This window comes from Talpa occidentalis, unplaced genomic scaffold (assembly GCF_014898055.3).
Source record: "Talpa occidentalis isolate TD23 unplaced genomic scaffold, MPIMG_talOcc4v2.1 talOcc4.12, whole genome shotgun sequence".
Lineage (NCBI taxonomy): Eukaryota > Metazoa > Chordata > Mammalia > Eulipotyphla > Talpidae > Talpa > Talpa occidentalis.
In genome coordinates, this window is record NW_023601212.1 from 78,870,364 (window position 1) to 78,893,525 (window position 23,162).

General features: G+C 42.4%; 1 protein-coding gene across 1 annotated transcript; it reads right to left on the minus strand.

The window, feature by feature from the left end:
- Window positions 1–491: 491 nt before the first annotated feature.
- POM121C (POM121 transmembrane nucleoporin C) lies at window positions 492–23,085 on the minus strand. The gene is given in 14 exon segments (XM_037506845.2): window positions 492–629; window positions 944–1,066; window positions 2,621–4,282; window positions 5,225–5,398; window positions 5,641–5,743; window positions 5,854–5,978; window positions 6,449–6,522; window positions 7,104–7,195; window positions 17,018–17,189; window positions 18,599–18,679; window positions 20,620–20,778; window positions 21,108–21,323; window positions 22,524–22,689; window positions 22,692–23,085. Coding segments are annotated over 14 exon segments (3,639 nt in total). The 3' UTR covers window positions 492–531.
- Between the last annotated feature and the right edge of the window lie 77 nt (window positions 23,086–23,162).

Below are 23,162 nucleotides of genomic sequence, written 5' to 3' on the forward strand. Positions count from 1 at the left end.
GGGAAACAGTCCTCTAAGGGGACCAGAGGGGAGAACTTTATAGCCAAGCGAAGCAAGGTAAAGCTTTAGGGCTAATCTATCCCCCCAAACCCATCGAGCGCACACCAGAGGTTCAAGTGAGCAAAGGCTGTACCTGCTACTGTCTAGCGAGGGGGAGGGAGGAGAGGAGGCGGCAGCGAGGGAGGCCACCTGACTAAGCTTTTAGGCTAAATAAGAGTCAGGGGAGTAAGTGGACGCTATGTACAGATGTTTCTTTAGTTTTCTCCAGCCTCACCAATGGAACTGTTCAAGTAAGGTATCAGGCTCTGGCCCTGCCATGTCCTGCCTCCCCCTCCCCTCACGAGGCCTTGAGGCTTCTCCCTAGAGGGGCAGGAAAGGCCCCAATGGCTGCCACCATCTCCCAGGTGGCTGAAGCCAGCGGCCTGGGGTAGGTTGGCCTTACGGAACTAGAAAGGTCAGAGGCTCTTCCTAGCAGGTGCTGAGGTCCAGATCTGGGTGGGGGGGGCGGGGGGGGAGGGTAGGGGACAAAGGCTATTTCTTGCGAGTGTGCTGCCTTCGGGCCTGCAGTCGCTGTCGAGCCCCTGGGGTCTTGGATCCTGCACCAATGGAAAATGAAGGGGTCGCTGATCCTGCAAAGAGACAAGATTGCATCAAGGCAGCTGCTACCTGGTAACTTCTGTAGGTGCCCTAATCTCTGGAAAGTTAGGCCAACAGAACCCCAAGGCTTCCCTAGCGGCCTAGGGACTACCTGAGATGGCTCCTCTGATCTGACTCCAAGCCTGGGCTGTGCTGACTTCAGCACTCTCTGCTCAACAGAATCTTTCTCATGCGGTAAGCCTGCTCTTTCCCCGAGGGCCTCAGAGAGCCAGGAACTTGCCCCCGCCCCAACCCCTCAGAGCGGTGATGAACGGCCACCCCCCAGCAACAAAAGGATACTGCTTACCGAAAGGCCCAACTCCAACAAAACCTTGGGTGGGTGTTGAGGATGCCCCAAAGGAGAGGTTGCCGCCTGATGTGCCCACCCCAGGGGCAGAGCTGTTCTGACCAAAGGTGGGTGTGGAGGTGCCTATAATAGAGCAGAGGGCATCAGAGCAGAAGGCATCAGGTGTCCCCACATGATACCTGAGCCCTGGACCATTTTTTTCTGAAGGACCCGCCATAAGGAAGCACATGCCTAACACCTGAGGCTCCAGGGGCACCTGCCTGTCTCCCAGCCTGCCACCCACTGTGCTGCAGCAGAAAACAGCCCTTTCCTGCTGTCTTTCGTCCACGTAAGGAGTAGGATCACCCTATTTCCTTGGCCACCAAATCCCAGCAGAGGGGAAACTCGGTGGACCCTGCCTTACAGCTTGGCCAGGTTACCTCTCCCAGCAAGATAACAACACTGCCTCTCTGCCTGCTTACCAGTCTCATCCCCTCTAGAAACCCAAGCCTTCCACAGAACCCCACCACTCCATTCCACCCGGTGAGGTCCCCTAATCTTCCCGTGGGGGCCACTGGAACTGCCTTGCCCCTCCGTGAATCCCGCTCTCCAGTACTGGCGCTGTCCCTACAGTCCCTCTCTAGGAAAGCTGTGATCTCTCGCGCGCACTTGTCTCGCCTGAGGTATGGCAAGTGTCTTTACTGCTCCTTAAGGCCCGACCTTGCCACCCCAAAGCCTTTCCTCTACCCCTCCTCTCCACCCCCTCTTCTGGTCACACCTCGTCATCACCAGGAAGTGCTAGAGCTCCCAAATTCAAGCAAACTGTGCTTTCTTCCAGCTCCTGTTTCTAGTTCTGCTCCTCCACCTCCTCAATTGCACAGGGGCCGCCAGTCCACTGCCCCTCCTGCTGCACTTGCTCAAGTTTAGACAAGTTTTTACCAGGTGGCCACGTATCTTAGGTCTACATTATAACACCTCGGTGTTGTCAGGGAAACACACAACAGTGCTGACTGCTCTCACTTTAAATTCACAATCACAGTTTTCCAGCCTTCAAAACATCCAGCAATTCTTAACACCGCCTTCTCTCTCCCCCAAAACAACTGTTTCCAGAGGTACCCTGTACGCGTATCACTTCAGTCCATCTCCCAATCTCTCTCTCATACTTCATGAGAAAAGTAGAAGCTGCCAGGATCAAAACTCCTTATACCTCCTCTTCCACGTGGCAAATGAGATCGTTTCATTCTTACGCTGGAAAGTCTGCAGTGATTTCCCTTCAGACTTAACCTGCAAACATTGAAGCCTGGCCATGATCTTCAGCCTCTGCCCACCTCTCAACTGCACTTTACATCTTTCCCCCCATGTTTAAACTTCTAGTTACACCTCGCTTTTCTCTGTTCACAAACCTACCAAGCTTACCTCAGTCTTCACACCTCTGCTCGACTACTGGGCCTGCCACGCTCTCGCACTTCCCCACCAACTCCCGATCCCCTTATTTCACAAATACAGTCTTGGCTTACAAGTGTTTTCCCTCAGAAAGGTATTCCCGAACGCCTGACAGTCATTAATTACGTTTTATCAAGATATTTGCCACAACATCCTATTTCTACATTTACCGTCTCTCTTCACTACCATAAACAAGCGCCATTACGCATGGAAACTGCTAGCACTTAGGGCAGGGCTGGCACAGCCAACTCTTACCTCCAAACACAGGTTTGCTCTCAGGTGTGCTGGCCACATTGAAGGTAAAGGGTGTGCTCTGGCTGGGGGCACCCAAGGTGCTCTGATTCAAGCCTCCCCCAAATGGGGTGGCGTTGCCAGTGGTCCCACTCTGTCCCGTTCCAAAGCTGAAAGCCCCAGAGGTGGAGCTGGTGCCTGGGGTAGCCACATTGATCCCAAAACCCCCGCCGGCAGCTGGGGCAGTCGAGCCCCCAAACGTGAAGGGTGATGGCGTCGTGCTACCAAATAGTGAGCTAGTACTGGTCCCACTGCTGGTAGTTTGGGTTGTAGCTCCAAAGCCAGAGGTGGTGGCTGCACCAAAGGAGAAAACAGCTGTAGTGCTGCCAAAGGCAGGCTGGGTGTTGGCAGAGGTACCGAAGGCAGAGGCTGTGGGTTTCAAACCACCAAAAGCTGACTGCGTAGTGCTGCCAAAGGTGGGCTGGGCTGGGGCTGGGGCTGGAGCGGCACTTGGGGCCGGGGCTGCAGAGTTTCCAAAAGCAAAAGAGCTGCCAAAACTTGGGGCCAGGGCTGGCTTGGCTGCCCCCTGCTGCTGCTGCCCATCAGTGGCCCCAAATGTGGGCTGGGGGCTGGCTCCCGAATATGATGGGAGGGAGGGCTTAGTGCTGGAGCCAAAGGGAATGTTGAATGCAGGGGTGGTGGTGCTACTGAATGTCAGTGTAGGCTGGCTAGTGGTGACAGGGGCTGAGGTGGTCAGGGTGCTGCCAAAGCCACTGAAGCCTGCAGTGCTGCTGCTGGTGGCTGTCTGAACGGCATTGGGAAGGGACTGACCGAAGGTGGTAACTGTTGTGGAAGCAGGTATGGCAGGCGGCTTGCCGAACTGGAATATGGAGCTTAGGGCGGGGGTAAAGCTGGCACCAGAGACGGGGGGAGTCCCAAAGAGGAAAGGCTGGGAAGTGGAAGTAGTGGTGCTGGTTGCACTGCTCATGGTGTTTGTCACGGTGCTCACGCTAAAGCCAAACACAGGCTTTGGAGCAGAGTCTGCAGCTGTGCTGGCTGTGGTCATGGAAGCCACTGTAGAGGTGGCACTGGCTTGGCCAGAAAAGAGAGGGGCGCTTGTGGTAGTGGCTGGAGTAGTTGTTTGACTGAAGAAGGGAGTTGACAAGGGCACAGATGTAGGTGGCCCCATGCTGTCAAAGATGGGCTTGAAAGTGAGGGGTGAGGTGCTGGGAGTCATGGGGAGGGCAGAGTTGGAAGATGCTGCAGCTGTGACCTTGGAAGGGCTAGATGGCAAGGGGCCTTCATTCTCACTTTTAGGGGGAGTCTCAAAAATGGGCTTGAACATGGGAGATGCTGAAGATACATCAGGAGCTGCAGAGGCAGGAGGGTTGGAAGGTGGGGTACTCAGCATTCCAAACAGAATACTTGGCTTGGGGGTGGGGGATGGCGCAGCTGGGGTTTGGGATTTGGCAGGTATCTCAGCCTGAGGGACCAGAGGTGACTTGGTGGTGTCAGTGACTGGTATTGTGGAAGATGCAGGGGTGAGTCCCAAGAAAGTGACTGTAGACTTGGAGTCTGAGGAGGTGCTTGGAAGGGGCCCTGACTGTGAAGAGCCAAGAGGCACTGGGAGGCCAGAAGTCTTAGGAGGTGAATGGGTCTCGGTGGTGGTTGCTGCTCCAGCAGATTCTGCAAAGAAGAGAGAAAGTGAATGCGGAAAACCTCGAACAAGAGGGTAGTCAATGTTTCAGTTTCTTCCCTGTGCCTAGCACAGTGAGTGCTAGGGCGTCAAGAGCCAGTCCACAAATACAACTCAATCTGTACCACAGACCTTTAAAGTGTTCATTCCTTAAATTAGGGAAGTGTCTGTTAACTTCTGTTGTGCACAGATCTTAAGAAATAGAGAAGCAGATAAAGCTTGGTCTAAACATGAGGATTAATTTGTGGAAACTAAGAACAACCCATTATCTGAGTTCAAATCTAGTTAGTTGCCTAGATGTACCTTATTCTTCCAAGAAAGATATATCTGTTACCACATGTAAAGTGCAGAACATATGATAACATGAATGACAGCCTTGCCCTTGAGCCCTGGGAGAGGCTGACACCTAGCACATGCTGCTATGCATGATAAAGGGCCACAGGGTGTGCACACATGCAGTGTTGTGAAGGCGTGGGAGTGGGACAGGTCTTCTAGGTCTTCAACAGACCTTTGGAAACGTACAAGGAAAAATAATTCATATTACTTTGTGCTGACACTAATATAGGAGTGACAAGACATCTTAACCAAGTAACCACATTTACACTTCAGAGATACCACATGAAGCAAGCATTAGTCTCAATTCATAGATGTTGACAGGAAGGTTCAGAGCAGCTAAGGAACTGGATTTCAAATCAAGAGCCATCTGTCTCCCATAACTAAGCTGCCTTCCCTAGCTGTCCATGCTCTTTCCCCAAACTTTCCTGATTAGAGAATTCTGATGCTCTTAAGCTCGCAGCAGTTCAGGTCTGGTAAGCCAGAGCAGGGTGAACTTTTCCATCAAGTTCTATCAGATAGAAGCCAATGATGCTTTTAATTCAACCTGGACAAAGGCTGATGTCATTATGTGCTCCAAAGAAAGCTCTCCCACTCACCTGGGAAGGATGGGAGGCTTGGGGAATTGTGCATCTTCTTCAAGCTCTCCAACAGTGGGTTAGTGCTTGGGGCTGGGAGGGTGGCTGGGGAGGAAGCAGTCCCAACAGGAGACAGAGTAAAAGTAAAAGGCTGGGTGGTAGGTGGGTTCTCAGTGACAGTGCTTGAGGCAGCATCTAAGGAAGAAAGAAATGGCTGAATTGTCCTTTCTTGTTTACGAATTCTTTCCAGATGGTATATCCTGGAGCACAGGATGCTCAGGGTCTCAGTGTAACTCAGAAGTGCTTCACCTCAATCTCAATGCTCACCGTTCCCCAGATTCTACTGAAGACCCTGGTGGAATTCTCAAATGAGAAAGAGGAATCCAAAGAACACATACCCTCTTCTCTGGAGTGTGAAAATAATTTCTATTTCTTACCAGTTTTCTCCTCCAAGACTTTGTTAAACCATTGCAACGAAGCTTTCTTTTCCAAGTCTAGGTCTTCAGCAGTGATCGAATAACCAAGCTGGGGGGGTGGAGGCTACCCAAGAGAAAAAGAAAGCAGGTCAATCAGAAGAAATCTGTATTTAGTCTTTCTAAGACAGGACAGCTAAGATGGGGTGAGCAGGATGGATAGACTATAGGTCATACCAAGGTCAGCTGGTCTCCTCGCCTGGAGGGCAGCAGCTGGATCTTCCTTTTGCGTTGCCCAGAGCTACCAGGTGTAGATGGGGAATTCCATGAGTTCTGTTTCTTCCATGTCGTTGTATCTGAAACTAAAGAAAGAGACCCTTGTTTCCTTCTTCCCCTCCTCTAGAAATGGATAAAGGAAAATCTATCTTGTTATTAACATGCAATTTTCCCTAGGTGTCCCTAAGAGATTCTATCTTCCATGGTTTGGGTCCTTGGGTGGTGTTTCTGAGATGACTTCCAATTGAAAAAAGGATATAGAGAGAATTGTTCCAAATGCATGTATACAGCTGCTGAATGGATAGCAATTACCTGGATTGCTCAGAGGCCGTAACCTCAGTTTTATCCCTGTCCTACAGTTACCATGAGTTATATTGCATTTGTCTGTATCACCTTTCTCCCTTGTTAGACTATCAATCTCTGAAGAAGTAAATTCTATCTCTGTATCTACTACTTCCTACATATAGCTCAATGTGTGTTTTCAAAGAGAGAGTAATCTATACATCCTCCACAAACACTTCTACTCCAAGTCACTCTTGCTCATTCATCAACTTACCTTTTTCTCCCTGGGATTCCTTCTCTGTTACCAATGGAGTTGAAGAACTAGAAGGGTGAGAAAGCTCCTCTTCTCTATAGGAGGAAAAGGCAGAATTAAGTTTATGAGAAACACTGGAACTCTTATACCCTTCTAAAGATCAACTGGTAATAAAGCAGTTCACAGAACTGTGATTTAAAAATCTCAGTATTTATCATTATGTATTTTTTATCAGGACAAAAAAATCATAAAGTCAAAAGAAAAGTCCTATAGCAACAAAGGAAGACAGTTCATGGAAGCCACTGTTTTAAACACTGTCCAAAAACAATAATCGTTAAGACCTTGCTTACAACCTGCCAAGTTCCTTAGAGTTCTAAATGCAGACTTGGTTCCTAAGAGAGTGATGTTCGAATCAACCATAGGTACATAGAACAACAGGGGTAGTCCAGAACATGACTGCCCTGTCTAGTCTATGCGGCCTCCACTTACACTGCAGTCTGAGGAAGAGTCAGCACACAGGAGCTGTATGAGGTGAGAGCAGTGCAGGGGGCATTTCACTCTTTCTAGATGTTAATCTCTTGGATTCTTTAGTCAGAGTTGCAGAAAACCTAGAGCCAAGTAGATTTCCCTGCCTTTTTAACCTCTCCTTAGTCCACAACAAATAATAAATGATTACCTTATTTTCTTTGCTGGTCTCTCTGGTGTCTGGGAGCGGGATGAAGCTGGGCTAGAGAAGGGTGATGAACTGAGACCACTCCTCTTCCAATGCTTAAGTCAAACAAAAAGCAACATGATTGACTCTGGTTGATAATTTAGCATCTGACCTTCAATGTGATTTTATGTTTCTTGTCATCAATGCATGCAAAGTCCCTCTTTTTTTTTTAAAGAGTTTTATTTATTTATTTTTGCATAGAAGAGCTGGGGTGTAGGCCAGAGGTGCAGGGGGTGATTCACCAGAGACAGAGTGGGGAGCAGAGCAGGGCCTGCATTCTTTTTTTTTAATGATTTAGTTATTAATTTATTTATACATACATACATACATACATACATATATACATACAAACAAGCACTGGGTACAATCAGAAGCGCGGGAGGGTGAGAGAATTCACCAGAGCCAGAGCAGGGAGCAAAGCAAGCAGAAGGACCGAAGTACACTGTTGAGGGGAGCAGCGGGCGGCAGGAGAGGTCTGCGCGCCATGTGGGACCCTCCTCTGGTGGCCGGGGAGCAGCCGGGAATTGAACTGGCACTGCAGAGGCTGCGGGCAGCTTAGCAACCCAGCGCTCAACCACTGTGCCACCGGGGAGGCCCTGCAAAGTCTCTTTTGAAGTGACTAAAAAATACTTCTCTGTGAAGAAAGACTTGTAATAAGAAAGCCAACTGTCAATATTAACTATGGGGAGAAAAAAGTAATGAAATGCTAAGTAATAATGTAGAAGGAATGAATGTACTTTCGGAAGATCTATGATGCATACAAGTCTATATTGTCTATGGAAGTGATAATAATAAAAACTCAGCAAACTAATTTTAGTCTTGCTTTCATTAAATTCTTAGTTTTACTTTTTTTTATTTTTCATTTTTATTTATGCCTACAAGAACTGTGGTGTAGGCCAGAGGTGAGAGGATTCACCAGAGACAGAGTGGGGAACAGAACAGGTAGATTGACGGAAATACACTGCTGCAGGGAGCAGTGAGCCAGACAGGAGAGGTCTGCTGCACCATGTGGGTCAGCTCCCTGGTCAGGGATCGAATTCATGCTGTAGTGGCTCCTGATAGCTTGTAACACTGACTTTAACTCCTGCGCCACCAGGGAGGCCCAATTCTCAGTTTTACTGTATGACATAACAGTACAACAGTGAATGTTATTCTGACATAACATTTATGATTTTTGCAACATGTTATTTATCATTATGTAATAATTATAAGTCTGTCTCTTCTACAAGTTGGAGTCTTGATAAAGTGATCTTTTGTTTTCATCTTTGCATCCTTCAAAGTGGCCTAGCAACAAAGTAACTGACAAAGAGTAAGTACTATGCAAATAATTTCACAAGTCTTTAGTCTAATTACTAGTATACTGAATTATACTACAATTTTCCTGCTGTGCAGTTTCTAGTGATTTCTAGCTAAGAATTGTTAACATATAAACACAAATATACATCAAGTAAACAAAACACATATTACAGTAGTTCAAAACAAGAGATTTAAAATAAAAGGTTGTAAAACAGGGGAATAGTCCATTCACTAACATCCAAAAACCCAAGTCTGAAAATGAGCTTGAGAAAAATGCTCAAATACATAAGATTTTTATGGTATGCTTAGGCAAAGAACAAGAAAGGACAGTCATTTGAAAAAGAAAAACAAGCAAACTTGAGACTTAATACCTTGGGGTGGCGGCGGGTGTGGTGTGGTGTGGTGTGTGTGTGTGTTTTCAACAAAGTACCAAAAGGTTGAAGACAAGTAGGTTTTAACAATTGGGGGAACAATGTTTTATCTTCACATCATATACTACATAGACATACAATGCAGAAGTAATATTTACATATATGAAATATAACAGACAAAAGAACTGTAAGAGTTTCTAAATAAGCTGGGATAAGAAGACATTTTATGCCAGAAACAAAGGAAAGAAAACTGACAGAAAGAAAACTGTTACATAAAAATTAAGAACTTGTCTCTATAAAAATACTGGCATGTAAAAGACTTTATTGCACACCCTTTGTACCATTTGAATTTCACTCATCGTAATGTTTACATAAAATGGAAATAAAACTGATGTGGGTAGGAAACAAAAACACCCCAAACCAAAAATTATAAACAAAATTTAAGACAGTTTCAATTAATCTGATGAGTTAATTTCTTAATATGTAAGTCTTGCAATTCCATATAAATATAATGAATGTATCAAATAATAATTGGGCAAAGGAATAACAAGGCAAGTCATAAAAAGAAATCTGGCAGTCAATTTAGTTCTGCTCTGTAATTCAGGTTTTATTTGATGATGTCCTATTTCAAAAAGGTACTACTCCTTTATACCTTCTTAGGAATACAAGTACAAGACTGTTCTCATGAAAAATTTACAATCTGGAAAAGAGATAGGACAAGAAATACAGGGCCACCCTGGTGGCACAAGGGGTTAAGTCTCAGCACTATGAAGCTATCGGCAGCCACTGTAGCACAGGTTCGATCCCCGGCCAGGGAGCTGACCCATGTGACGCAGCAGACCTCTCCTGTCTCGCCAGCTGCTCCCCTCAGTAGCGTATTTCAGTCAATCTGCCTGTTTTGCTTCCCATTCTGTCTCTGGTGAATCCTCTCACTGCGTCCCCCACCCCCTAGCACCTATGGCCTACACCCCAGCTCTTGTATGCACAAATAAATAAAATCTTTAAAAAAATAAGAAATACATTTGTTTCAAGGTTCAGAAGATACAGTGGTACAGAAGATCCATCAGTGAGACATGGTGCAGACGGGAGAGAGAAGAGGAGCCACACACAGACCTACTACTTCCTTCGCAGTGACTGTCAATTTAAAAAATTAAAGCTGCAACTGAAAAGCTGAGAAAAGGTTTAGGGTTTGATAGATTTGGTAGGCAGGGTTGGAAGACAAAAAGTGGAATTCAAGGTTTTCCAAAGCAGAGGGGCCCCACAAACATCTCAGGAGTTTGGCTGGAGTCTCTAAAGCTACGTGCTAGGGAATAGGGCAAATCAGAAGTAAAACCACCCTCACAAGAACTGACAACCAATCCAGAATCAAGTCTATTCCAATTGGACAGAAGTAATCTGCCCCTCTCCTAGCTGCTTAAGAGGAGCAAATTAAAATCTCTCTGGAGAAAGATACCATGATTCAGAGCTTCAAGCCATCATTACACACTCCCAACCCCCAATACCTGACAGGGAAACAAAAAAAGCAAGTTCATTAGAAGATAATATTTAACCAATAACCAAGAGGGGAAAAAAAGCAGACATAAGAAACACAAGATTCAATTATTGGCGTTATTAAATAAGACTTAAAAGTAACTGTTTATTACAAGAATGTAAATGAAAACTCAGAGACTCTTGGCAGACCATTGTTAACTATGAAAAATAACACAATAACTAAAATTTAGGATGCAATGGGTGGGTTATTTAAATAAATTCCACAAAGTTAAAGAAAATTAGTAAATTAGAAAACAGTAATTAAGATGGGGGAAGCAAAATGATGGGAAACACAGAGGAAAAGACCTAACATGGAACACAATGAACAGGCCTAACATGTCTGGAGTACTATGGAGAGGCGATGAAAAGGGAAGGAAATGTCTGAAGAGATAATAGCTAAGGAAAGTCATCAAGCTATACAATGAACTCCAAGAAAGCTAAACCACAACTGAGCACTTCATAATAAAATTTCTTTTAGAAATGCAAAAAAGGCCAAGATCCAAGATAATTCTGAAGAGGAATGAAAGAAATGAGAAAGTCAAATGTCTTATTTCAGTAGATAATCAAGACTTAAAAGACTGAGTGGCACAGGGGTAGACAAGCTCTCCAATGGAACACAACAGAACCTAGAAAGGGACCCCCGTATATAAGAACACGTAAAGGATGACAAAGGCTGCCACAGAGCAACAAGGAAACAATGGTCCCGCCAATAAATGTTCTGAGACAAGTAAATATTTTAAAAGAAAAACACTAATTGATCCCTACCTCATACCATACCCAAAAATCAATTTCAGCTGGATTAAAGATCTAAATATAAAAGGTAAAATACAAAAGCTTCTAGAAGGCAGCATAAGAGAGCATCATCACGACCTTAGGTAGGCAGAGATATCCCAAACAGTATACAAACTACAGTAGCCATAGTGAAAAGATTGTAAGAGAGTGAAAAAGGCAAGCCACAGCATAGAAAACACTTGTTGCAACACATGAGCTCTGCAGAGGGCTTGCATAAAAAGACCTTATATAAATTATAAGAAAGACAACCTAATAGGAAAGGGCCAAGAACTTGAAAAAGCACTTGATAAAAGAGAATATACAAATGGTCAAACGACAGTTCATATTTCAATCTCATTAGTAAAGAGGGAAACAAATTAAAACAAAGCAAATTAAAACCACAATAAATGCTATCTCAGACCCCCTGGAATGGGTAAAGATACTGGCACCAAGTGTTAGTGAGAATATGTGTAACCACAGGAACAAATTCTCATACCGTGCTGAGTTTCCAAGGTGTACCAATGGAAACACTTAAAAAATCTGCTTAACATCTAAAACTGAACATAAACACACTTTATTTATGTGTACCAAAAGACGTACACAAGCATATCGGCGGCAGCACTGTGCTTGACAGCACCAAACTGGAAACTTAATGTCCAGTGGTAGAATGGATAGATATAATTTCATTATACTCGCAGAGTAGAATAGTATGCAGAGGTGAAAATGAAAGACATTCCCACATGCAACAATATGGATGAATCACACAAGTACTATGTTGAATGAAAGCCAAACACAAACAAAAGCCTATTTATGCTTCCATTTATATAAAGTTGGAAAACCATACATGGTGCTACTATTCAGGAAGAAAGGGAGGGAAGGAAAGAGGGAGGGAAGAAGTCGTCAGGGAATGGGTATAGGGGATACTGGGTGTTGAAAATTATTTATAATTTGACTTGGGTGGTGATTACACGGAGCAGCACAATTACAGTATTTGTTTTTCTGCACCATATACTCTATTTTTTTTTAAAAGTTATTAAAAAATATAGATGACATGGAATGCTATGCAAAATATATGACAAAAGAAGATGCAAAAAAGTCCAAAAAGGATTATATGTGTTTGCACTCACAGTGGTAATATTAATAGGTTCTTATGGGAGTGAGCCTGGGATAATCAAGACAGGGAACTTTTACTTAGACTTAATAGTTATCTATTCTTAAAAAAAAAAAAAACCCCAAAATCAGAAAGTAATATTTGCATATTACAAACTCCTGCAAGTATACAATAAAAAGTTCCCAGACTATTTCAAGAGTTATCACCAGTTTCTAATATATCTTGTCAGAACTCCATGTACATTAGAAGATTAAAGAAACCAGCAGCATAAATAATAGAAGACATTATTCACACAGTCCTGCACGTGGCTTTTTTAAATATATTTTTGAGATCATTCGCTTCAGTACCTATTAAGCCATCCCATTCCTTTTAATAGTTACGAAGTATTTCAACTTATGGAAATATTATAAGTTATTCACCCAGCCCTCTAAAAAGGTACATTTACACTGTTTCCAAATTTCTGCATTAAAATATTACAGTCAGCTCTGTGCATAGGTATAAGATTAATTCCTAAACCGGCTGGGTCAAAGGGCAAGTGCCTCTCTAACGTGGGTAATTCCTGCCACGATGTCCTCTATAAGGAACCTCAGCAAATGAGACAGCCACCAGCAATGCATGAGCGGTCTTTTTTCTTGAATTTGGAGGGTGCTTTCTATTTTATACATTTAAATCTTTAGTTCATTTGGAATGTTTCTCTAATAAACGTAAGGCTGCTCAAACTCACTTATAGAGACATGAGATACTATTCCTCACTTGTCAATGGTAAAAATCTAAAGCTGGACAACCTAATCTGCTGGTGAGGCTGTGAAGAAATGATCACTCTTCTACAGTGCTGCTGGGAATACTAAATGGCTTATGCTCTAAGGAGGGGAATTTAACAATAGCTAGCAAAATCACAGATACACTGAACCTTTGGCCTAGGAATCTGTTTTCCAGGAATCTATCTCAGAAATATAAAGGCCAAGGAATGACATGATGTATGAACTATGTGAATAGCAGCATTATTTGTAATAGCAGAAGACTGAAACAAACCAATGTTTACCAACGGAGGATGAAAGTCACTATTTAGCTGAAAAAAAGAAAGATACATTGCTATATACTGCTATAGACCTCTAGTATATAGTAAGTATAAAAAAGCCAAGTTTTTATACTTTATATATATAAACTTGTATATATACACATTAAGCGTTAGAGGGTGGTGATGGGGGTGGTGGTTTATAGAGACATTGTCTCACAGTTTTTTAAAAAATGAAGTATTAAAAAGAAATAAAAATGGAGAAGGGGACAAACAATGTAGAATGGAAAAAAATGGAAATATAACATTTTTCAATGTACCTTGTTCTATTATATGTTCTTTGGGATAAATTAAATTTTTGGGGCCTCCCCAGTGGCACAGTGGGTTGAGCACAGCGCTGTGAAGCTGTCTGCAACCTCTGCAGCATGGGTTCGATTCCTGGCTGGCCAGGGAGCATCCCACATGGCGCGGCAGACCTCTCCTGCCTCGCCCACTCTTCCCCTCAGTGGTGTATTTCGTCAGTCTGCCTGTTTTGTTCCCTGCTCTGTCTCTAGTGAATCCTCTCACCCTCCCACACATCTGGCCGGTACCCTGGTTCTTAAATAAATAAATAAATAAATAAATCTTTTATATATATATATATTTTTTTTTTTTCATTGTACATTCTTAGTATTCATAGAGGGTCTATACTAATGACAAAATGAATCCAAATAATTCTTAAACTGATTTCAGAGTCTTACTGTTAAGGACACTGATTTTGAAATTGTGTGTACGAGGAAGAATCAACTAAGTAATTATGAAACATCACTTTTTGGTGTAAGAATACATAAAAATAAAAGATCAAAGAAATTATGTATAAAATTCTGTAATCCAAAATCTGAATTTGAAATGGCAATGTGAATTAATAATTGAGATTCCTCTTTCTACAGAATATGTATATCTTAATTCTCCTAGAATTTCAGCCTCTAAATATCTGAATAATAACTAAGGCTACTGGAAGAAATAGTCAACTTCAGTCTGGATGGGAGATATACAAGATGAATTTTTTTTTTGTCTAAATGCAATGAAACTATAAAGATTACTGGGGTGAAAACAAAAGGATGAAAGCGCCAATTAAAAAGGGATCCCAACTGGCAAAAGTTGAACATCTTTGCACATGAAAAAGAATAACTACTACAAAAATTCAGACACTCACGAAGATAATATATACCAACAAAATCTGGTGACTCTGGAGCTGGCTATGGTATTAATGCCTTCCTATCCTGTCATCCCTACAGGCAGGGCATGCTCCGTCGACACAGAATTCCAGTTAATAAATGCAAAGTGAGCAAGAGTATTTGCAACTTAATAAAACGAAGGATCTAGGCAAAGATGGTAACTGGCAACTAAAATCATCAGATGAAAAGTTCACAGGATAATTAAAACAAAAGGATTAGACTGACAACACCTGAACCCAGTGATTAATACTAACATCACAAAGGGAGCCACCATGCATCTTGTGCTCCTGATGTAAGCCAACATCACCATCACCAAAATATCACCAATTAAGTATTTTGCCAAAATAACTGAACTTGAATGTAACTGAGCCACAGGATCCAATTACCCATTAACAGGGAAAATGGGATAGATACATGTTAAAATAACACCAGGATGTGGGACATTTCACAGAGTGAATGATCCAGTTTTTCAAAGGCATGAAAAAAATAGAAATACAAGAAGAGCCTAAGAAACATAGCAACCATATATAATAAATTTATTTAGGTTCCTGATTCAAAGTTAAATGTAATAAGATAATCTGGATATTAAGGATAATTAGAATACAGAGTGATATTAAAACAATTTTAAAGAATTATTAAAAAAGTTGAAAATAGGGCCTCCCCTGGTGGCGCAGGCAGTTAAGCGCCGTGCTGTGAAGCTGTCCGCTGGCCAGCCGGCAAGGGTCTCATATGGCGCAACACACCTCTCCTGTCTCGCCCGCTGCCCGCCTCAGCAGTGTATTTCGTCAGTCTGCCTGTTCTGTTCCCCGCTGTCTCTGGTGAATTCTCTCACCCTTCTGTGTATCTGGCCTGTACCCCAGTTCTTGTATAAATAAATAAATAAATCTTAAAAAAAAAAAGTTGAAAATACACTGAATTACCTGTTTCCAATTTGCTTTAAAACACAAGAGCAAAATTAGAGAATTGATTTAACACAACTGACAAAATGCTCTAAACTACTAAGTTATGTGCAATTTCACTGTATTTTCTCTCCTTTTTGGGTACATGTAAAATCTGACCAAATAAAATCATAAAAACAGAGAAAACAGGAGCCTCCCTGGTCAGGTAGGGGTTAAGTCTCAGTGCTATAAAGCTATCATTAGCCACTGTGGCATAAGTTTGATCCCAGCCAGGGAGCTGACCCACATGGTACAGCAGACCTCTCCTGTCTCACCTGCTGCTCCCCTCAGCAGCGTACTTCACTCAATCTGCCTGTTCTGCTCCCTACTCTGTCTCTGGTGAATCCTCTCACCTTCTGCACCTTTGGTGTACAAGTTCTTATATGCATAAATAAATAAATTTTTTTAAAAAATAGAAAAAAGTATTTAATTGTTGTGATGTTGAACGAGGAAATGCTTGTAAGGTGCTTATCGGAGGACCTAGCATAGAATAAGTGCTCTAAGATTATTATCTTTATTCCCATAATTGCACTGACTTAGGTCATCTTTCATTTACATTCTGTAAGTCTTCGGATAGGGTGTCTTGTCTCAAGTGTACTCCCCATCAAAAATCTTCCTCCAGGGCCTTCCTGGTGATGCAAGGGGTTAGGCACCGCACTATGAAGCAAGTCACAGCCTCTGCAACATGAGTTCGATCCCAGGCCGGCCAGAGAGAAACCCACATGGCACAGCAGACCTCTCCTTCTTGCCTGCTGCTCCCCTCAGCAATGTATTTCGATCAGTCTGCCTGTTCTGTTCCCCATTCTGTCTCTGGTGAATCCTCTCACCCCCTGCATCTCTGGCCTGTAGCCAGCTCTTGTATGCATAAAATAAATAAATCTTAAAAAAAACAAAACAAAACAAAAAAAAAACAAACCTTCCTCCACACAAGCTTCATGTTTTTTCCACCTATTGTATGTATATCAAGTACCTAAAGGTACCGCAATGGGAACTTTTCAACCATTTCCTTCAGTCTTTACAGACTGAAGAGATAAGAGATGAGATGAGAAAAACAGTTTAGAGATGAGAAAAAGAGTTTGACTTATCTGTGCACAGGCCTACAGTTACTAAGTGTGAGAGTCAAGATTTGGACCTGCATGTGTCTGGATAAATAAACACTTCTTGTTTAAAAAGCTTCCACTAAATTCTCAATACCTATAGACAGAATTTCATTTATGACCCAAAGCAATCCAGACTCATTTTACTTTTTCAATCAAATTAATGCCACTTACTGAATCGTTCTTTTTTCTGTCTTAGATTAGCACTTATGCACTAGGTCACTTTCTGGGTTTTCCAGTCTATGCCATTGGTCTATATACATACATACATACATACATACATACATACATACATACATACATACGAAAGAGTCTAGACCTTTCTAAAACCCACTTTCTGGGTTTTCCAGTCTATGCCATTGGTCTATATACATACATACATACATACGAAAGAGTCTATACCTTTTCTGCTAGTTGAGAGATAATTTCAGTATCTGACAGATAAAAGGTGGTCATTGAAACACTGGCTAATCAATCAATGTTAGGAACTCGTTTCTCCCATACCACCTCCCATACCACAAGATGAATGTACCTGAGAGAAACCTCGAGTGGAGCTGTAAGAGCTGGTAATGGCATTGCGGCTGGAGCTTGGGATACCGCCTGTATAAGTGCTCGTCAAGGAACTCAGAGAAGAGGTGCGGGATCTCTTATTCAAGTGGTCATCTGAGCTCTGAGAATTGAGGCCTCTCTTCAGAGAGCCAGGCCTAACAAACAGGAAAAAGAAAAGAGATATGCCGTAGAAGGCAAGATTCTTTTAAGGTTTCCTCCCTGGTCACGGCATCTTTCTTAAATAAATTTGAAAGGATAATATTCTAAATTTGAACTAACAATTCAGCAAATTATATCTGACAAAGCCAGGATGAGAAAACAAGTATTTAAATATCAAACAAATGATTCTATTTCATAATATTCTAGAAATTGACAGAAAGCAAATCAGTAGCTTCCTTGGGGATGGGAGGAGGCATTACTAATAAGGAACATGGGGAAACCTTCGGTGGCAATGGGTATGTTAATTATACTGACTGTGGTAATGTTTTCACAGGTGTACACGTTAAAATTTATCAAATTGTACAATTAAACAGCCACAATTTATTTTATGTCAATTATAGCTGAATAAAGACGCTTTAAAAAAATCAGAAGAACCAAGCATTTCTTCTAAGTCTCCAATTGAAACAGAAACTTCCTACCCTATCTTTTCTGAAGAATAGTCATGTATTACAATGTAGACAACTATCTCCTAAAGTGTTGGACATCAGTCATGGGCCAGTTTATTCTTATTCTGGATGACATGGATTTCCTTCACCTTTCACCCATGAACCCTATTTGTAGTCAAATTGACCAAGTTGTTTTCCCTCTTTCATGTGACAGTCCTTCAATTCTTTTGAAACCTTTATCCTTTCCTCCCTCATTTCCTTATTCCCTTGAGATTTTTTTCTCTATGGGGTTATACTTTTAGACCTTCAACTATCTTGCATCTACCAACATTCACCACCCCCAGCCACCCCTAAACATCTTAGTTCCTTCACTCCAAATAAATTTCACTTTGTATCTTTTCTTATAGAGCAGTGGAATCCACTCCATGGACAGTCTGAGCAGAACTAAGGGAAGGACTACTACCAACCTGCCACATCCCAGTCTTTGTTCGCTCTCAATACAAACTAGGAGCACATTAATTTTTTGGCAGTCACATCATACTACTGACTTAAACACTTCAGTCACCCTGTATCTTTCAAATATATCTGAGCCACTTTCTATCTAATTCTTCCTCAAATGTATTTAAATTCAAATGCAGAAATTTATTTAAAGTTCACATTGTTGCATATTATCCATTACACAACCTTTATCTTTCCATTCATATAATTGGTTATCAAACAGTACTTACAAACCCTCTGAACACTACCATGTTTTACTTATATTAATGAAAAAATACAAGGAATCAGACAGAACATAGTCATTATGGCAAGTTACTCAAAATGTACCTTCCTGACTTCAAAGATTTAAATCTGAACTATTAAAACAATACAAAAAGCAAGAGGAAAATCTAAGGACAACAATTCACATAAAGGCCTTTTCCCAAACAGTCTATATCTTATCTAGATGGAGTTTCACTTACTTAGGCACAAAAGAGGCAGGGACTCCATTGGCCACCAGGGGCTCAAATGCTGAATGTCCACTCCCACTGCTATCATGGCGCCTGTGACAAATCAAAAAAATTCCTCAATGAAATAAAATGACTTGTTTTACAATTAAAACATTCTCATATTTCTGGATCCTAATACTACTTCTATAGAAAATAAGTAATGCGAGAAAATAAAAGGTTTTGTCAAATCGCAAAGATAGTGAAATGTAACTGTATTCTAAGACTGTCTTGGAAATAAGCATGAAAATATTTCAAAACCTGTTCAGGAATATCAATTATTGCTAATTTCATTCTAAAGTATTACAACCATAAATAGAGCATTCCATCACATACAAATTAGAAAACAAAAACTTGGGGTGGGGGAAAGAAACCAAAACATTTTAGGGACCAGCCCACACATCTGTAGTGCTCCAGAGGTTAACATACCAAGTCTGTTAAGAAAAAAACTTTACAGATCATAGTAAGAGTGGTCCATGTATGGTGCCCATAATCACCATTTATTCTAATTATGGAAAAGAGAATACAGGCTCACTAAGCTAGACTCACTAAGGTCAAGAAAAATTACCATTGTGGAACACATGAGAAACCTCTTTGGACCATAAGAATAACTGTTATTCTCTCTCCACTTCCACAGCCCCCACCCACTGCTACTCCTGCTTAGGTGGCTGACATTAGCTTAAATTGCTTACTTGCAAATCCAAATCTGTAGTCATCATAACCTGATATTTCTGTCATATAATTGTACTTGTATTTACTGATATTTCTCTAATTTTCTCATCTGTCAAAGATGGTCAACTCTGAACCTGATGGAAATGAACAAGTCTGGTCGAGGTAATAATGACAATGATTGTTTTCCAAATACGGTGTCCACTGTCTCATTAAGCAGTCCACTTATTATGTAATTATGTTATATTGTTATAACATTATTATGTTATAATATTGTTATATTATGTTTTATCACCCTGTTTTTTAAATCTCTATACACTTACAAGGTATAGTTACCTTGCTTACTTTATTATTCTTTTTTTTCTTTTTGGTCACTCTCCCTCAAACAAGTTCCTTAAGAGCTTTGTCTTGTTCACCATTCTTACCAGCTGCAATTAAGTTTTGGAACATAGTTGAGTGCTCAATGTTGAATTAAAAAATAAGTGGAATCCTTAACTGGTTCCTTGCAAAGTCACAATCAGTTCAGCATCCTAACCAGTGACTTTAATCTCCTATCTTTCCAAACTAAGGAAACAGTTTATTCCATTTTCACTGTTATTGAAAAACAAATAGTGAAATTGTTCTTAATCCTTTTTTAAAACAGATTTATTTATTTATGCAAACAAGAGTTGGGGTACAGGCCAGAGATGCAGGAGGTGAGAGGATTCACCAGAAACAGAGTGGGGAACAGAACAGGCAGAATGACTGAAATATACTGCTGAGGAGAGCAGCGGGCAAGACAGGGGAGGTCTGCTTCGCCATGTGGGTTGTTCTCTGGCCTGCTGGGGATCAAACTCGTGCTACCGAGGCTGCAGAATGCTTCATAGTGCGGTGCTTAACCCCTTGCACCACCAGGGAGACCCTTCATCCCTTTATTGATAAATCTATCATACTCTAGTCTTCACCATTCTTTGCCAAGCATTTCCTTCAACACACTTATAACATTTCAACTGATGGTTATCCAAATAACTACACAACATTGTGAGGGGAAGACTCTGAGCATTCTCTCTCAAAAAATAAAACTGAACATATTTGTATCAAAACGAAAAAGGTTAATAACAATGGCTAATATTTGCTACTCTATTTCTACCTAGGGAAAAATTAAAATGACTAAATTTATCAAACCTGTGCCTTAGGAAATGAACAGCACTAAAGTCCTCGTTACCAAGTTCTTCCATGAAAGCTAAAGAAAGGGACCTACTAAGGCTCATAAACTGGAGTTGGCATCTGTATCTTTTGGGGCGTGATCTAGATTTCAATAAATCTCAGAACTCTGCTGGACCCATTACCTTCTTTTATTTTCCTGGCCATCATCAAATATTTGGTCCTCTTCCTCCACGGTCCTTTTCTTCCTTTCTTTGAGAGCACTCAGTACAGTCTCTTTTGCACATGGATCAGGGGTGTTACTTGACGGTGAGGACAGTGGTGAATTGATTATCTGCTCTGGTCTGCAGGGAAAGACAAGATTCTAGTATTAAGATATTTAATTACCAAGCCATATACAGTACAGACTTCAGTCACTGGGAATCAGAAGTTAACCAACAAATAAAAGTATAACTTGCACACTCAAGGAAACTGCCCTTAGCAATTAAAGCTATACTTAGGCAAAAAACCCAAAAAATAAAAGATGATTCAATGACTAGAATATGGGATTTCTCATTCAAATAATGAGGTGCTTTATTTTTTTTTTGCTGTATAGGTGTTTTGTCAAAGGAACAACTCTTGAAAAATAAAATGGATACAAACAGGAGTTTATTCTTCCAACAATAATACTTACAGTAGAGGACGAGTCAATCTGCTATCAGGAGGTGCAATCCTCACTGTGACTGGGCTGCACACCATTCTGGAATTACGAGCAGATAGCACAGTCTTCTTGTGATAACCATTCCAGCACACTGTGGGAAGCACCCCCAGCAAGGAATATTGGGCCTGCTGGATTGGATAGCGTCTTCGAGGTGTTATTACAAACCGATTTGATAGAGTCCCACAATCCCTACAGAGAACAGGAGACATATTATGGAACTAAAGAAACATTAAACATTAAAGAATGTCAGAAAATTAAAATGACTAAAGAACCCATTTTTTAACCCATTTTACCCATTTTAAGGGAGCTTATGTCTCTTTCTAAACAACACAGAACACGGTATTTTTATGGCGACTTTCCCTTATTCCATCCCAGGGCAGAAAGTAGCAGCTGCGAAACAGTTGTCCCTACAATGGTTGTCAACAATTTGAGAGGGAAAATGAAAACCCTGCCCACACAAGTAAAATCACAATGGAAGAAACTGTGTTAGAACATGTAGGGAGGAACTTTTCAAGAATCCCTCAATTTTCTCAATTTGTTAAGTCATCACTCATAAATCCAGAGCAAACATTTTCAACACCTACTGGTCATTTTCTCAACTAAACACACAGTTGTCCCTTGGGATCATGAGGGACTGGTTCCAGGATCCTAATGCTCATCTCCCTTGAATGAAATGGTGTGGTATTTGCATATAACTTTCACATATACTTTAAATCATCTCTAGATAATACCTAGTTTAATAAAAATGTTACTTAAAGAGATGTGATACTGTATTGTTTAGAGAGTCTGTAAATGTTTAGTACAGAAGCAATACACGGTAATCTGAGTCTGGACAGCTGAACCAAGGGATGTGGATTCAAATTTGGATGTTCAGGGCTAATTGTACATACCAAGATCCTACTATTTTCATCAATCACTCAGCTACTAGAATGACATTAAGAATGTCTCTTTAATTTGGTCACTTTAATCAATCAAAGAGGTGATTTCTGGGAACACCTCTTGGAGCTCTGCTCACTGACATGCTTTCTCTGAAGCTTCAAAGAAAAAAAAAAACAAACAAAAAATATTAAACGACTACCCTGAAAGGAGAAAGATATTTTTCATTCGAAGTAGGTATACTTCAGTGGCTCAGCAAGTAGTCGTCTAAATTTACACTATATTAAAATTCAGACAGTTCTAAGAACTCTAAGGAAGGAACAGTTAATGGTCTCACATCCCATTCCAAAGGTTAATGGGGGGAAGGAGACAGCTGAAACACACCAAAGAATTAAAAGAGGATAAAACGACACAGAACCTACTGTGGATTTACTGAAAAAGAAATTCGGATGTAAAAGTCCTCAATTCAAAGCCAGTCAATAGGGGTGGCTGGGGGAGAGCAGCGTTTCTTACCGGTGAGAAGGCCTCCGAGAGGGTCGAAGAGGAGAGGGGAGGGAGGGGTGAGCGTGGTGAAGGCGATGGACCGAGTGTGCAGGCTGCGCGGGGCGGGCGGGTGGGCGGCGGCCAGGCCGCTCCCTCAGGTCCCGGGCCTCCAGAGCGGGGGCAGGCGGCGGGGGCCGGGCTTCCCGAGGTAACTGCCCATGAGGAGCAGTTCAGCAGGGTCGGGTCCTTCGAGGGGGCTCCGCGGTTCTAGGAGATTTCCGTTTACCGCCGACTTGGCCGGCGGCGAGGCCAGCAGCGTCCGCTGACGCCGCGCGTTTCGAACCAGCGAGAAGGCGCGCGAACCGCGGGGCTCGCGGCTCAGTCCCCACCAGGCCGCGGTAGCCCCCACAGCCAGCCAGGCCAGCGCGGCCACCGCCGGCACCAGGTACAGCACGAGCCCGAGCAGCGACAGGCCGAGAAACGCCGCCCCGGCCGGCCCGATGCAGCCCCAGCCCCGGCCCCGGCCGTCCCTGACACTCGCTATCGGCCGCCGCCGGTCGCCTCCTCCAGCCGCCGCAGCCGCCGGAGACATCGCGGCTCCGCGCCGCGGAGAAGACTTAAATATCCCAGCGTGCACCGCGCCGCGCACTCCGTCGCCGCGCGCCAGAC